Below are 13917 nucleotides of genomic sequence, written 5' to 3'. Positions count from 1 at the left end.
CATTTACTGTCACAAATTAAAATTAATATTTGTTTCATTTTCCAGAATATCTTTTTAGCTGGAAATATTTTTATAAGTATTAGTCAGCCTTTTAATAAACACTTACTTTATATGTTTGTTAATAACTCTGCAGATATTTCTGAAACCCAGAAGGACACATTTTTAAAGCAAAGTGTTGATGTGGAGTCCAGAGAGAGAAGAAGTTCAAACACAGGTAAAATTGTAAATAGTAAGATATATTTACCTTTTAAATATGTTATCATCTATTACTTAGCTATGTTTAATTTGTTCCATAAAGATGTTTTCATTGTCAATCGCTGTATTGTGCATTATTTGGTAACAAGGAAATAAACCTCATCATACTTACATCAGAGAAAGATGGAAACTGAGAGGTTCATGTGTCCCACCATTGTGCCAAAACTTTATGTTCCAGTAAACACAGGAGGATATGTGGATTTAAAATAGTAACTGTCAAAGCATTCTTAAAAATGAAATGCTTTAACATTTCTATTGCTTTGTAGACATTGCTGATCCACCTCCAGCTGTTTGTCCACAAGCAGAGAGCAGCAGGCGGCCGCAGGCGGAGAAACCCCGCCGCTCCACCGACAAGAGGCAGGCCAGCAAGTTCCCTCCTCCCCCACAGAGGTCAGTGGATTGACATGCATCGGAAGACGATCCTGACAAACAAAGAACTACCAGTCCTTTTTACGCATTTTATTCTGTCTGTTGTGGTTTTGATTTCCAGTGTCTTTTCTTCGTTTAGGTCAGGAGAACCAGTCACCATCACCTCAAGAGAGACTGATGGGATTCAGGTAGGGACAAAAACCAGGAAATGGAAGGTGAATGTTACAGTGAGTTTTATTTATGAAACACAAAACTAACACAGCAAAACAGTACATTAGAAATGATGAAGAAGAAAAGAACAAACAAGATTGGACAGTTTTTCAACAAAACAGTAAATCCACGTTTCTCTGCTCTGCTTGAATGAGTTCAGTGAGTCAAATTCTCTGGGTTTCTATATACAAAACTCTTTCTGTTTAGTTTTTCCTCAAAGATGCAAGATTTTAATATTATCTATAGATAGCATAATGTGGTCATTAACTAATACTACCGTATTTTCCGCACTATAAGGCGCATCTCATTATAAGGCGCACCTTCAATGAATGGCCTATTTTAAAACTTTTTTCATATATAAGGCGCACCGCATTATAAGGCGCATAGAATAGACGCTACAGTAGAGGCTGGGGTTATGTCATGCATCCATTAGATGGAACTGCGCTAAAGGGAATGTCGACAAAATAGTCAGATAGGTCAGTCAAACTTTATTAATAGATTACAAACCAGCGTTCTGAAAACTCCGTTCATTCCCAAAATGAACAGCTGTTGCTTCTTCCACTTCCGCACCATTGATTCGTTCATGTTAAATTCTCTCGCTGCTGCTCAATGGGCTCTTTGTACCTCAGCTTCCGCGTTCAGGGAAAAGCGGCTCAATCTTTTCCGATCTATTGAAAAAGGCTCTTTACACTGGGTGTTTGCAGGGCTTGTCCAAGGTAACAATTAATGATGAACATCGATCTGAAGCCCCGACCAGTGTTGTATAAAGTACTGAAATCTCAGAGTCAAGTAAAAGTACAAGTACCTCTCCAAAATACGACTTTGGTAAAAGTCCAAGTCACTGACTGAAATGTTACTTGAGTTAAAGTCTTAAAGTATCTGAAACTTCTTGTACTTAAGTATGGAAATTACTGTAAAAATGGATGTACTCAAGTAATGTAATGAAAAGTACAAGTAAAAAGTAAAACAAAGCAAATGCAGGTTGAATGACATTTTTTATATTTTGGTAAACTTGTCAAATACACTTAAAATAATGTACCCAACCAAGTGCAGGCAAAATTAAACCTGCTAATAGATATACCTGCAGGCATCATTTAGTTAAGACAATTAGGTGCTTTACCTATAGCACAAGGTTAACTTAACCTGCTTTACAACTGAACCAGCTTCTTAGTAAACCCTCCAGGACAGAAAATACAAAGTTTTTGTAAGCCTTAAGTTTTCCCTCCAAGTAAGGTCAGTGCTGAAAATGAGAAAAATAAATAGTACAGAAAAGGCGGCCAACATGAAGAGAAAGATCTGTTACGATTACTCTACTTCACAAATCAGTGAATCAGTCAATAGGTGGTGCACACAACTGGTCATTATGCAAAAGAAAAAAAACCCCAGAAAATTTGGAGCGGGGCGGGGGGGGGGGGGGGGGGGGGGGGGATGCTGCCCACTGACGCGGCTCAGGGATTACGTCACACGCAGCGCCGTGCGCAGTGCCCTACAATGCACTGTAAGCCGTGTAATGTGTTTTGAGGCAATTGACCAAAATCCCGGACAATTTTTAAATTCCCCCCGGACATCTTTTTAGGTCTGAAAAGTAGGACATGTCCGGGAAAAAGAGGACGTCTGGTCACCCTATCACCAGCTGGTGGTTCCCCTGGAGCCGTGTCCGACGTAGTTGCAGTCGTTGTGGTCTCCGTCTCCTCCTCCATGTGGCTGTTCCTGATTGCGAGACTTGCTTTGTGTTTAATGGGAGAAGCGAAACAGGTGTATCCTATTGGTGGTGATGAACAAGCCCAGGCAAGTAGGCTACGGACTTTGTTCGGTAGCCTACTTGCTACTTGCTAATCATCAAGTAGCAAGGGGTGGGGTCAAAACACTTCGTTTCTCTCTCTCGGTTTTTTGTAACGAGTAACTAAACCACACATTGAAAATGTATCGGAGTAAAAGTACGCAATTAAGTTCGGAAATGTAGTGAAGTAAAAGTGAAAGTCATCAAAAATTTTCATACTCGAGGAAAGTATGAAGTACTCCAAAATATACTTAAGTAAAGTAGTGAAGTATTTTTACTTCGTTACTATACAACACTGGCCCCGACAATAAGCTGGAGAAAGGTTTTAAGATGTTTGCCTCGTTATACACAGATACAAAGGTAAGTTTTACTTTCTTTAAACTTTGTGGCTAACATTAGCTTTAGCTTATGCTAGACATTTTTCTTGTAAAAATGTTCTATTTAAGTATCTAAACATTTTTCATCCATTCATTAACAGACAATGTTTTTACCTTATGTTCAAGTATATTACATGTGTTTATTGTCGTTAGTGTCAGAGACCAAGTAACGGGGATTTTACGGTTCAGGCTTTTTGCTTCTGAAGCCTGAGGAACAACAAGCCCATAGCTTAACAGTAGAGCAGCTCTGGTGTCAGAGTTCTAGTTCAGGTGACTGTTCAGGTTCAAAGTTGTTGCTTTTAGAAAAATATGGCCGTGTTCCTTATGGTGTCCGTGTTACTTTGCTTTATTAGTTTTGCATGCTTCTTGTGAAGCAGGACGGTGTTTACAGCAGTGTGTATCAGTAGCTTGGCTGTCAGGCTCTGGTCTGCTCTCTAGTTCCCATAAACTCTTTCAGGCTGAATGCAGAAGTGATTCCATGGAAATAACACAGGAGGCTCCTTTACCTTCTTCTTTAGGCTGAAGAAGTTGATCCGGAGTGAAGTGAAGGCTGTAAACTTTGCTGTGCGGCGTTAGCTTTAACTGGTAGCGTCAAATATTTACAAGCCACCGTCTTCTTAATTCAGGACCGCTTGGAAATCCATGAAAACTTAAAATCCCATTATATTAGGAAGACAGCAATGTTCATAGTATTGTTTTATTTGCGTCTGAAATAAGACTTTGTCTTTTCTAGCTGTCATGGTAACTGAAAGCGAAAAAAGAGAGCCGCATTTGCGCATGTGGTTGTGACGTCAGCGCTGCAGGTGCAAAGAGCCCATTCCCGTGTTCTACCGTGTGACTGATCGCCTTGAGCTTAAACTCTGCGTCATAAGCGTGTCTCTTAATAGGAGCCATTTTGGGGTCTATACACAAAACCCAGCGTGCACCGCTGGCTGCATCGGTGGCTGCTTTCCCCGTTTCTTCTTCTACGGGGAAAATGAAGTCAGCGGCTGCTTACCGTAGTTGCCAGACCTGTTGTGGCTCAATATTGGTCCACATATAAGGCGCACCGGATTATAAGGCGCACTCTCGGCTTTTGAGAAAATTGAAGGTTTTTAGGTGCGCCTTATAGTGCGGAAAATACGGTACTTACTAGGATACTGTGCAAATACATCAAGACTCAAATGACTCATAACCTTTTTCAAATCACACATAGTATCAAGTATTTTAGCATTGATAACCTACATTAAACCATGTTGTATAGACAAAAATTGTTCACCTTGGACCTTTTTCTGTGTTTTATTCAGAAAATAAAACAAGAATAGCATTTGTGACAAGTTATCAGTCTTATAACCTGTCACAAATGTAAGCAAGAATGTTTGGTGAATTTTTCATGGGTTAGGGTTATGGTTGGTAATAAATTTGATAAAATCCCAAATCATGAATTACTCTTTTTTAAATTCTGCCACAATCTCAAGAAAACTTGAGGCTTTTACCTGTGAAAATTTGGCCAAATCTACTGAAAGTTGCTACATTCTCATTCAGAAGATTAAAAATGGCATCTTTATTGTGGCAGGCAACAAGTTAAATGAATGCTAAAGGTCAGAGCTGATGCTTCATGTGCATCACAAAGTACTTTTATTTAGATTCTGTGATCTTTAATTACAATGTGTACATTTATTTTTAGATCTACTTGGCCAGAGTTGTTTTCAGTGTCTCAGATATTATTTGCTCTGTTTTTACTTATGCATTTGTTGATGCTCAATTCCAAATTTTTCTTGAAATCCTTTTTTTTTTGCATGGTTGTTTGTGCTACTAATTAAATGCAACCACAATCAGACTTCAGTGTGAATGGTTTATCCCCTCAAAGTGACCCGTATGCACAGAAGAAGAAGGTCACAAAGCAGCACTCTGTTTATGGAAGTATTATTCAGCAATGGGGACAAACATGAGTGTCACAAAATCATAACAAGGGGAAGGAAGATAATAAAAAGGAAGCACAACCAGTAGCAGTGGCGTTTAGTGGAGCATTAATTGCAGCTTCTTTAGAGAAGTCTGTTTGGATGTGGAGGTGGACCAGGATGTGGGATTGTGATGTGATGCGCTTTACTAAATAATCATTTATTATAATCAATAATAAATGATTATTGATATTATGTTGAATCTATTTACAGACCAAATGCTTTTTGTTTCAGTTCTTTATTTCAGTTACATTGTGACATTTAGTTAAACATTTCCTCATCCTTCCTTTACAGGGAGAATGTGGGGAAAATGTCATTTTGCTTCTGTTTTAGATTGCTTTAATTTTGTTTGCTAATTGTTTAAGTACTGACCTTTCTGAGCGTCTCCTCAGCAGAGTGGAGCAGCAAAGGCGCTTCTGAAAAACTCCATTACAATTAAGAGGGGTAATGCTCTGGGGAGTTATATTAAGTTACATTTATTCTTTGATTGACCTTAGATTAGTTTAGTTCTAATGATTTGCATGCATGTAAATATATATTGGTGCCATTTATTGTTTTAAGTTTGTGTAAATAATGTTAATTTCTTGTTTTGTTTTTTAACAACCCCTTTACCTGGTATGAGTGTTGGAATTGCCCAAAGTATAATAGCCAGCTTCTTTGTCTCACTTACGGAGTGGATGTCGTTTTCAATGTGACCTGCAGCTCCAAATAAATCTACCTCTGCTGCATTTTGTTGACTTGCCTCCTTTCTAAACGGAGAGCATCCACCGGTCAAAATGACACTGACTCAGACTGCTTTTATAAGTTCAAAACCTTCATAGTTATAAAATTCAGCTATTATTTTCATCCAGATTTACCATGTTTGGCTTCTAATAGAGCAGAATTATGTCTCACATCAATAAGATAAAAGTGGGATAAAATGTGGCAATGGTTATTCAGACTTCAGGTGCTTTGAAAACTGTCAGATTTGGTTCCACATGGAAGTGGCTCCAATCAGATTTTGGGGGGGTGAAAAGATTGGAGTTGGTCCGTTCAGATTGCTGTATGAGCATAGCCAGAAAGGCTTGATAGTCTTTGTGGATCAGACAATAGGGGGCCAGCCAGAGGGGCTGCAACAGGACCAACATTTCTGATAAAGCTTTTATGTAAGTTAATAAAACCCAAGAAGCACTGCAGCTGCTTCCTGTACTGTTCAAAACAACTCAGGCTCAGGATCTTCATTGGACCCACACCAGAAAGCATATCCAAGAAAGGTGGAAGTGGTAAGAAAGTCCCACTTTTCTGCCTTAACCAAAAGGCAGTTCTTCAAGAGCCTCTGGAATTTCTGCAGCAAAACATTTTCTAGTCATTTGCACAGTTTGAGTCCTGCAGGATCTTTGACTTTGCAGTTATGTGTCTAATGTAGGCCTAATGAGGTTTATACTTTTAACATCAAACAACGACTAGCTAAACTGTTAAGGCAATGCTGTTGTTTCCCACATGAGACATGTAAAGATTTTTTTATTTAGTTTATGTGTCAGCATAAATATACGTTTTGATTACATTAGACATTAATGTTTAACTGTCTCATTTGCTTGATATTCAGGAATTCAATGACACGATTCTTCACTTTGTCAAGTCAAATGGGATCTAATTCTAAGGAAAACAGACTCATGTCTTTATAACTTGAGGATGAAAACCAGATTAATGTCACTTTTTCTGATTTTAGGTTTCTAAAGAAATATCAAATAAAATTCATCTGCCAAGTGGAAATGGAAAGACACCTCCACCCGTTACCAAAATGTGCCCCTCTGACATGGCAAAATGTGGACAGAGGTTCACTCCTCAGTTTGAACATCCAAACGTCTCTTCTGTTAAAGCCCAGATTCCAGGTGTGGCGACAGCGCTTCACAGGGCTAAGACGACAACAGGTTTAGCCAAGATGGAGGTTCAGCAAGCGCCCTCATTAAACTGCACCTCGGTGGCAAAGGTGTGGTCAGGGGAGAGGGAGCTGCTTACACTTCCAGCGAAACAGACAGAAGATATTCTTGTTATGAACATGCCTGATCAGTGTGAGGACGAAGCAGTTGGACTTATACTCTCCTCAGCTGTGGCTGAAAAGGTTGTAATTCCTCTAAAAGAACAAAATCAAAGTCCTAAACAGACAAATGGATTTATCAAGAAACCTCTTGATGCGAAGGCGAATGAAATGTTGGTTTCATGTTTACAAAATGAAAATGTTCATGAGGAGCACCGGATCCAGCTGTCGCCAAGATTAGGGCCAAAGCAGCTCTGGAGTTCTGCTTACGAACATGAAAGTTCTCCTTCAGTCCCCAAACCTTTCTCCCGTTTGCCTGACGTCGCCTACAGGCCAAGCAGCATGCAGCAGGAACAAGACGCAGCTTTGCAAGGATCCAGGGATCAACCAGCATGGAGAGAAGGAGGAAGCCTGAGTTTCACAGCGACAGATGACAAAGCAGCTCCTCTTTCTCCACAGTCTCCTGAATGTATTCAAAGAATCCCAGATACACACATTAGTTCACAGTTTGGTAAGGAGGAGCCAGGTAATATGATGGCTTTTGAAGGCTCTTATATGGAATATAGTCACTGTGGTTTTCAAGATAATGATGTATCTGATGAAGACCCTGTGATAGTTTTCATAGAGGACACTGAGCCCTTTTATGTTCCTCTGTCTACCATCTTTGAGTGTGAGGAAGAGGATGAGGAGCTTCTGGCTCCCAACAGGACTCTGGAGGAAGAACCAGATCTGAAATTAAAATCTCATACTGGACCTGATTCTGACATCTTAGGAAATGTGAAGACTTCTCCTCAATCTGCATCATTTTGTGACTCTGTTTCTAAACTCCAAGGCCAGGATCAGACAAATATGAACATGAAAATGTGTTCCAAAAAAAAGTTTAGTATAAAGTTCCCCAAACACAAACTGGCCGCCCTAATGCGAACAGGAACAAACAAAAAAGGGAAAAAGGTTTCTAAAATAGTTGCACGTGACGAAGAGCAGAAAGCAGGAAACAGACCAATCACAGAAAGCAAACAGACCAATGAGGTGAGCATGAGCCAACAATTCCTCCCAGACAACTCCTCTGACAGAGACATCACTGCAGGTATCGGCCTGTCAAAGTCGTACCCTCGGGTGGAGGAGCTCCGCAAGAACACCTTAGATTCAATGAACAGTTTGGAGGAGTCCATCAAGCAGCTGGAACTGGAACTCTGTGTGGAAAGCATAAATCCCTCATCTGATGGAGCTCAACTTAAAGGAAGAGTGAAAGAAAACAACGGCAGATTTCCCTCCAAAAGAGCAGCCAGTCAGATCGTGAAGAGTCAGAGAGTCAGACCACAGCCTCTGCTCAGCTCAACCAGCCAACAGGTCTGACGTTGTTCTGCAGTCACAGTTTCCTTCCTTCAGTGGGTCAGCTGGTGTGGGCTCTTCACTCTTTATTTTCTGGCTTCAACTTTAGTATTGTAAATGTCTGCTAGAGGTTGTTGTTTAGTTTAAATATTTGTTCTCACTCTGAACTTCTTGCCATAGGATCTACAGTTATGTTTTAGTTTGCTCTTTAAAAAGCTAACTTGTTCAGTTCAGATCAAACATCTGGCATGCTGGGTTATGAAGCTACTCTCTTACACATCCTGATTCATTTCAGCAATATAAAAGAATTAATCTGCAAAAAATTTCTTCTGTGTATTGTTTGCACAATATGCATCTTCAAAACTACTCTGGCTATTTACTATTCATCTGATTATGGCTAAAATATGACAAATGTTTCTAAGCCTTACACGATGACATAATTAACCAATTCCTCCAGACACATATTAAACATCGTAGGGAAGTTTGGATCTTACTTTTAGAGCATACACAAACCAAGTCTCTACGTCCAATTTCCTATCATTTCTATTTCATCCTTGTAAATCCGACCACATTGATGTGACTTAATGTGTAGAAAACAGATGTGAGCTTGCTAGAGGTGATTACATGACAGTGACTCCTCAGCTGAGAGGAAGACGTTCTCACATTCAAGCAAAGAAACTTGCAGTTTTGTTTTTGTAGTTTTGTGCTTGTTTATTTTTAAACAAAAAATGTAACTTCTGTAATTACTTTTTACAAGCACAGATTTTTTATACACATGAATAAATTCACAATAAAGTCTCAGTTTACAGGGTGATACAAAGTATTGATAACAAAGCAGTGTGATTTACAAACACATTTATATGCCATGGATTTTTTACACACACCCCCACACACACACGTCTGCATGCATACAAACACAGTGCCATCTACACAAGCACAAAACAGAAATTCTCAGTCATTTTATTTGACAAAGTTACCAAACTCAATTCATAAATGATTTTTAGGGACAAAACACATATTACTGGAAGTTGTGTCCATAAAGTCCCCTCTAACCTTTATGTTTCAGTAATTGGCAGATGGCAGAAGCCTCTAACATTGTATTCTAGTACATGGCTTTGCAACCTGTGGCTAAGAGTAAATGCAGGAAATTATTACATGAAACCTTCATGACAGAAAGACACTAAATGTGTCGGTTATTTAGGTTATTTAGATTTATTTGTCCTGTTACTTGGCTGGAAACTGTGCAAATATCAACATTCCGTGTATGAAAGTGTAGGCATCACTTTATTGAAAAAGTTTTATATTCTTCATATTAATATCTGAAAGTAAGACTGAAATGTTTGCTCTTTAGCTCAAAATCTGTTTTATTTAACTGGACTCAGACCAAAAATTTATTTTTGGATTGTAAATGTTGCAGAACGCTGTTCTAGTAGAAAGTATATGCCAATACTTCATAGTCATTTTCTTACAAGAAGTAAATAACAGATATTTACAGAGTTAACAAACAGGCTGCTTGGATTTATTGAGAAGATGACCAAGTTTGGGAGAGTGGCAGCTGACTAAGATTTGTTTTCCTCTCTGTTTGCTAGAGCTCTAACACATCTACTGAGCGGCCCCACAACAAGCTACAGCACGCCCCCTGTGGGTCACCTGAGGGAAGGGCAGAAGTTCTGCAACAGCCCAACAAAAGCAGGTAAACAAGAAAAGAATCCTCTCAAAACGCTAAAGTAAAAGGAAGCAAACTATCCAAACTTGAAAGTAGCATCTTACAGTTTACTCCTTCAGTTTGGCTGGCAATAAGGAATCCAGCATTTATAGTTTCCTGCTGCTTCCCCTGATCTGGTAAACAATAAGAGGCCCACCCCAGTGCATTGTGGTCCCTTTACTTCTAGAAATGGCAGCCATAGTGCTTTCTGACTCATGTACAAAAGAAAAACAACAAAAACGAAGCAGAAAATTATTATGCATTAATATGCAAATAAATCTAAAAATATATAAATAAATACATAAAATATCTAAATACATAAAATTCAAAAGTAGTAAGATAAGAAAGAACAAATAGCTCAAACACACCCTCAATCCTTTGAAAAAATTCAAGGAGGAAAAAAGCTGCATAAAAGAAGTGTGTTTGAATGTTTTGCTGTTAACAAAGTTTATAATAGAGTCAAGGTAATATAATAAACTATTAAACATTCAATTGGACATCATTTTCCTGTGTGCAGCATTGGGCCCAGCCAAACAGAACAAACCGTACAGAGAGTCAATGTGATCAGTCATGTTCAAGGATTCAGCTTGAACATGAATCCTTAAACTCCTTGATAAAAAAACAAACTTAAATGGCTCTCATACACAGACATTAATATGATTCTGTACAGAAGTTTACGTACAATTATGGACATTAATGTTACATTCATGTTGAGTTTTTTATCGAAGCATTTGAACTGCTCTTTTTACAGAATGGAGAAACTATGAAGTATACAATTGCAATGGTTATTAAAGACTAGAACTGGAACTGCATACTGGAATGTATTGTGGATTTTCTCCACACACTGACAAACATTTGCATACACACTCAAATTATTTGCAACTGTGCAAAATCTAGGTGATTACCTTTATAATTATTTATATTTTCTGAAAGACAGTTATAAGAGAAACACCAGAATATGTTTTATTTGTGGTTTTGGTTATAAGTTTGTTTTTTTGTTTTTTTGCTTTTTATTTATGGTTTTTGGTTGTTTTATTGTCTTCCAGTTCCAACTGGAGTGTTCTGTACAAAATTATAGTTTATTAGTCTTTCCATCTGTTACTGATTGAGCAGATTTGATCTTTTTATATGATTTTTTGCACAGGGGCATCTTGTGAGTTCTTTCATTTTCTGTAGAGAAAGCATTTAGCCACAAGGAAAGTAAATGCTTTGGTTAAAATTCAAAAGCTTTTCAGTTTAAATGATAGTATTCTAACATAAACCTGTTATGATAGAAAATCTAACAGTCTTATCAATGGAAACCCCAGAGCTTTGTGCTGTTTACTATTTTATTTTAGGTAAAAAGATGTTGAATGTGTTGCTGTTTGTAGTTAATGTTTCTGTAAGTACAGTAAGCAGACATTAATAGCTCCAGATCTTTGTAGTATTGTTGAAACCACACATAGATATCAAATATAAGTGAAACATATATATGAAACAACACACAAGCAGTTTTGTTAGCAGGTCCTGCCTCTGCTGGAAGCCTGGCAGGTCTGAGCCCTGAGAGTTGGAGCTGCTGTGTGTGCTGCACAGGGCCGTGGTGGATTTCTAAACATTGTGCTGTTGCTTTATGCAAAGTTCTGGAAAACACCTGTTTACCTTTCACATCCTCACCGCTCAGAAATCCCTCCTATTCTGGTTCTTCTTCACATTTGTTTTTTCCACTTTTTGTAATGGGAATCCCCCCCTTCAGCCTCCTCCTTCTCCTCCACATGTCTCACACTCCTTCCTCTTCCCAGACATTCAGGAAGCTTTCTCTTTTCCTCATCATCTTCCTCATCAGTTTCTCCAGCAAACTTCCCACCTTGCTTCCTTAGATCTTTGTCTCCACAGAGTAATGATAAGCTGTCTGACTCTGCATCATGTCCTTCTAGCAACATGCTGTCTCATCCTCATGCTAACACTAGAAGAGGCCTCTAAGCAGCAAGAGCTATCACTGTCATCTCTACAGCTACCACTGCATTCTACTCATCAGCTCCTCCCTGCCCACCCGCCGCCTTCTTCTCCACCACATGATGAGGATGTTGTTAATGGACTCCTGAACTGACAGTGGGAGTACAGTTCAACCATCTGGACTCCAAGAATAAAACAAAACAACCAATGATCACACCATATTCCTGCAGCAATATTGTGTGTGTGTGTGTGTGTGTGGGGTGGGGGGGGGGCGTGAGAGAGAGTGACTGGACTGCACCTCGCCACTTCAAGCCAAAAATATGTATGCACGTATCTCTTAAAAATAAATGTTAATATTCGCATCCTGTCTTACCTGTGTAAGCTATATTTATTATCAAATATATTTTAGCAAAGTAATTATAGACGGTTGTAAGATAGTACTTATTAATAGATACTGTTGATTATGTACAATTGAATAATTTGCAGGTCATATGTGAAATAAACAGAATCATTGTAGAGTTCTTGCTTACATAGTTTTCTGTCTCTGTTGAGGTTTAGAACAGTTTGAAGTTTTAACTGTTTGACTCAGTAGAACGTGACTTAGAGGCTCCATGTGCAGACAGATGGCCGAAATGTTGAGGACAGATGAGATGAACAGATCATGCAGCTGCAGCAGAGACTGCTGGACGTCTTTGACATAAATATTGATCTAGTAAGTCTTCAGAGTCATGGAGGATGGTGATGCTGTGGGCAGGAAGCATCTCCTGTTGTGGTCAGTATTACAGTGGCTGTGAAGAAGCTTCTGACTGAAGATGCTGTTGGACACTTAGAGTTGTATAGATAGTTTTTTATTTGATGAAGAATCCTTCTTTGCATCACCATCATCAACATCATCATCATTTTGTCAAGTCCAAAGGGACTCTTGTATGAGCAACTTCCGGAGCCAGAAGTTGCTCATCCCTGATCTAACTCAAAATGTTGTAATTCTGCATTCCAAAATATGGGATGCAATTTTCTTTACTGTACCACAATAAGTCTATGGCCAGAATTCATCAGTCATTGCACCCTGGAACTTAAATGTCTTTTCCTTTTTTGTTCTTCTGGAACACCCAAACACATATGCGATACGAATACAATATTAGTATCTCACATTAAGACTAAGCTGCAGAATATTCTACATTTTAAAACCAGAAATATAATTCAGTTTAAGCTGTGAACTGCCAGATGTCCAGATTCAGGATAACATGAGCAATATCAGCTGGCTTAGGCTGACTGTAAAAACTATTTTCTCTACTTTTGGCATACTGAAATATTTTTCATGTGTAATATTAAGTCACAAACTTAATATTTCAATTGAGATATGAAATTCATAACTCAATTTTATGAGCTATGAAATTGAAGATAATTTCAAAGTTAATGGTTTCAGTTGGTTTGAAGAACAGGCACAGAGACAAAGAACATGGAAATACTCTAAATAAGAATCTAAAATGTCAACTAAAGGCATGTTTTTGCATGGAGAACTTGTACGTCATCTTCTTATTAGATCTGACTTGAGGTCAGTCTGTCTTTGTTTTGTAGAAGAGCAATGTCAACTCTTCCTCTGTTCTGTTTCTTATATAAAATATGAACATTTGAAAAACACATTGAGCAGAAAAGCTTGTATTTCCTGTATTTATTTGTGTGTATTGTTCATATAAAAATGTTACTCCTGACTTAGCTGTTTTTTAAGCCTTAAGAGTCTGTCTCTTGCAACTATTAAACGATTTCTTGCGTGGTAATCAAAATCTTCTCCTGTTGTGCTGAGATGTACCAGCAGAGGGCAGTAGAGGCTCGTCTTTCCTGACACAAGCAGACCCTCTATCAGTTTGTTTCTGTTTAAAGTTCTAAAATTCAATCCGGCTAATCTCAAGTACTCACCATAAATCCAACAAACAGGACTGTCAGTGTTTGAAAGTTGATCTGGAAAGACTTGTTGAAATTTAAACAGCCAGAGCTTTGTC

The 13917-nt window shown here is 38.5% G+C and overlaps 1 protein-coding gene across 1 annotated transcript in view; it reads left to right on the top strand.

Annotated features, from left to right (window-relative positions):
* Positions 1-13701, top strand: part of LOC111608956 (sickle tail protein homolog) — a 39310-nt gene extending 25609 nt beyond the window's left edge. Inside the window, exons 16-21 of the mRNA XM_023335715.1 lie at positions 134-214; positions 522-645; positions 764-839; positions 6640-8298; positions 9870-9973; positions 11899-13701. Coding sequence (XP_023191483.1) covers positions 134-214; positions 522-645; positions 764-839; positions 6640-8298; positions 9870-9973; positions 11899-11944 — 2090 coding nt within the window. The 3' untranslated portion in view covers positions 11945-13701. The remainder of the gene's footprint in view (positions 1-133; positions 215-521; positions 646-763; positions 840-6639; positions 8299-9869; positions 9974-11898) is intronic.
* The last annotated feature ends 216 nt before the right edge of the window (positions 13702-13917 follow it).

The sequence above is a fragment of the Xiphophorus maculatus genome, chromosome 6 (genome assembly GCF_002775205.1).
Source record: "Xiphophorus maculatus strain JP 163 A chromosome 6, X_maculatus-5.0-male, whole genome shotgun sequence".
In the NCBI taxonomy this organism is placed as follows: domain Eukaryota; kingdom Metazoa; phylum Chordata; class Actinopteri; order Cyprinodontiformes; family Poeciliidae; genus Xiphophorus; species Xiphophorus maculatus.
Note: the sequence above shows the minus strand (reverse complement) of the source record. Positions and strands in the feature narration are given on the sequence as shown.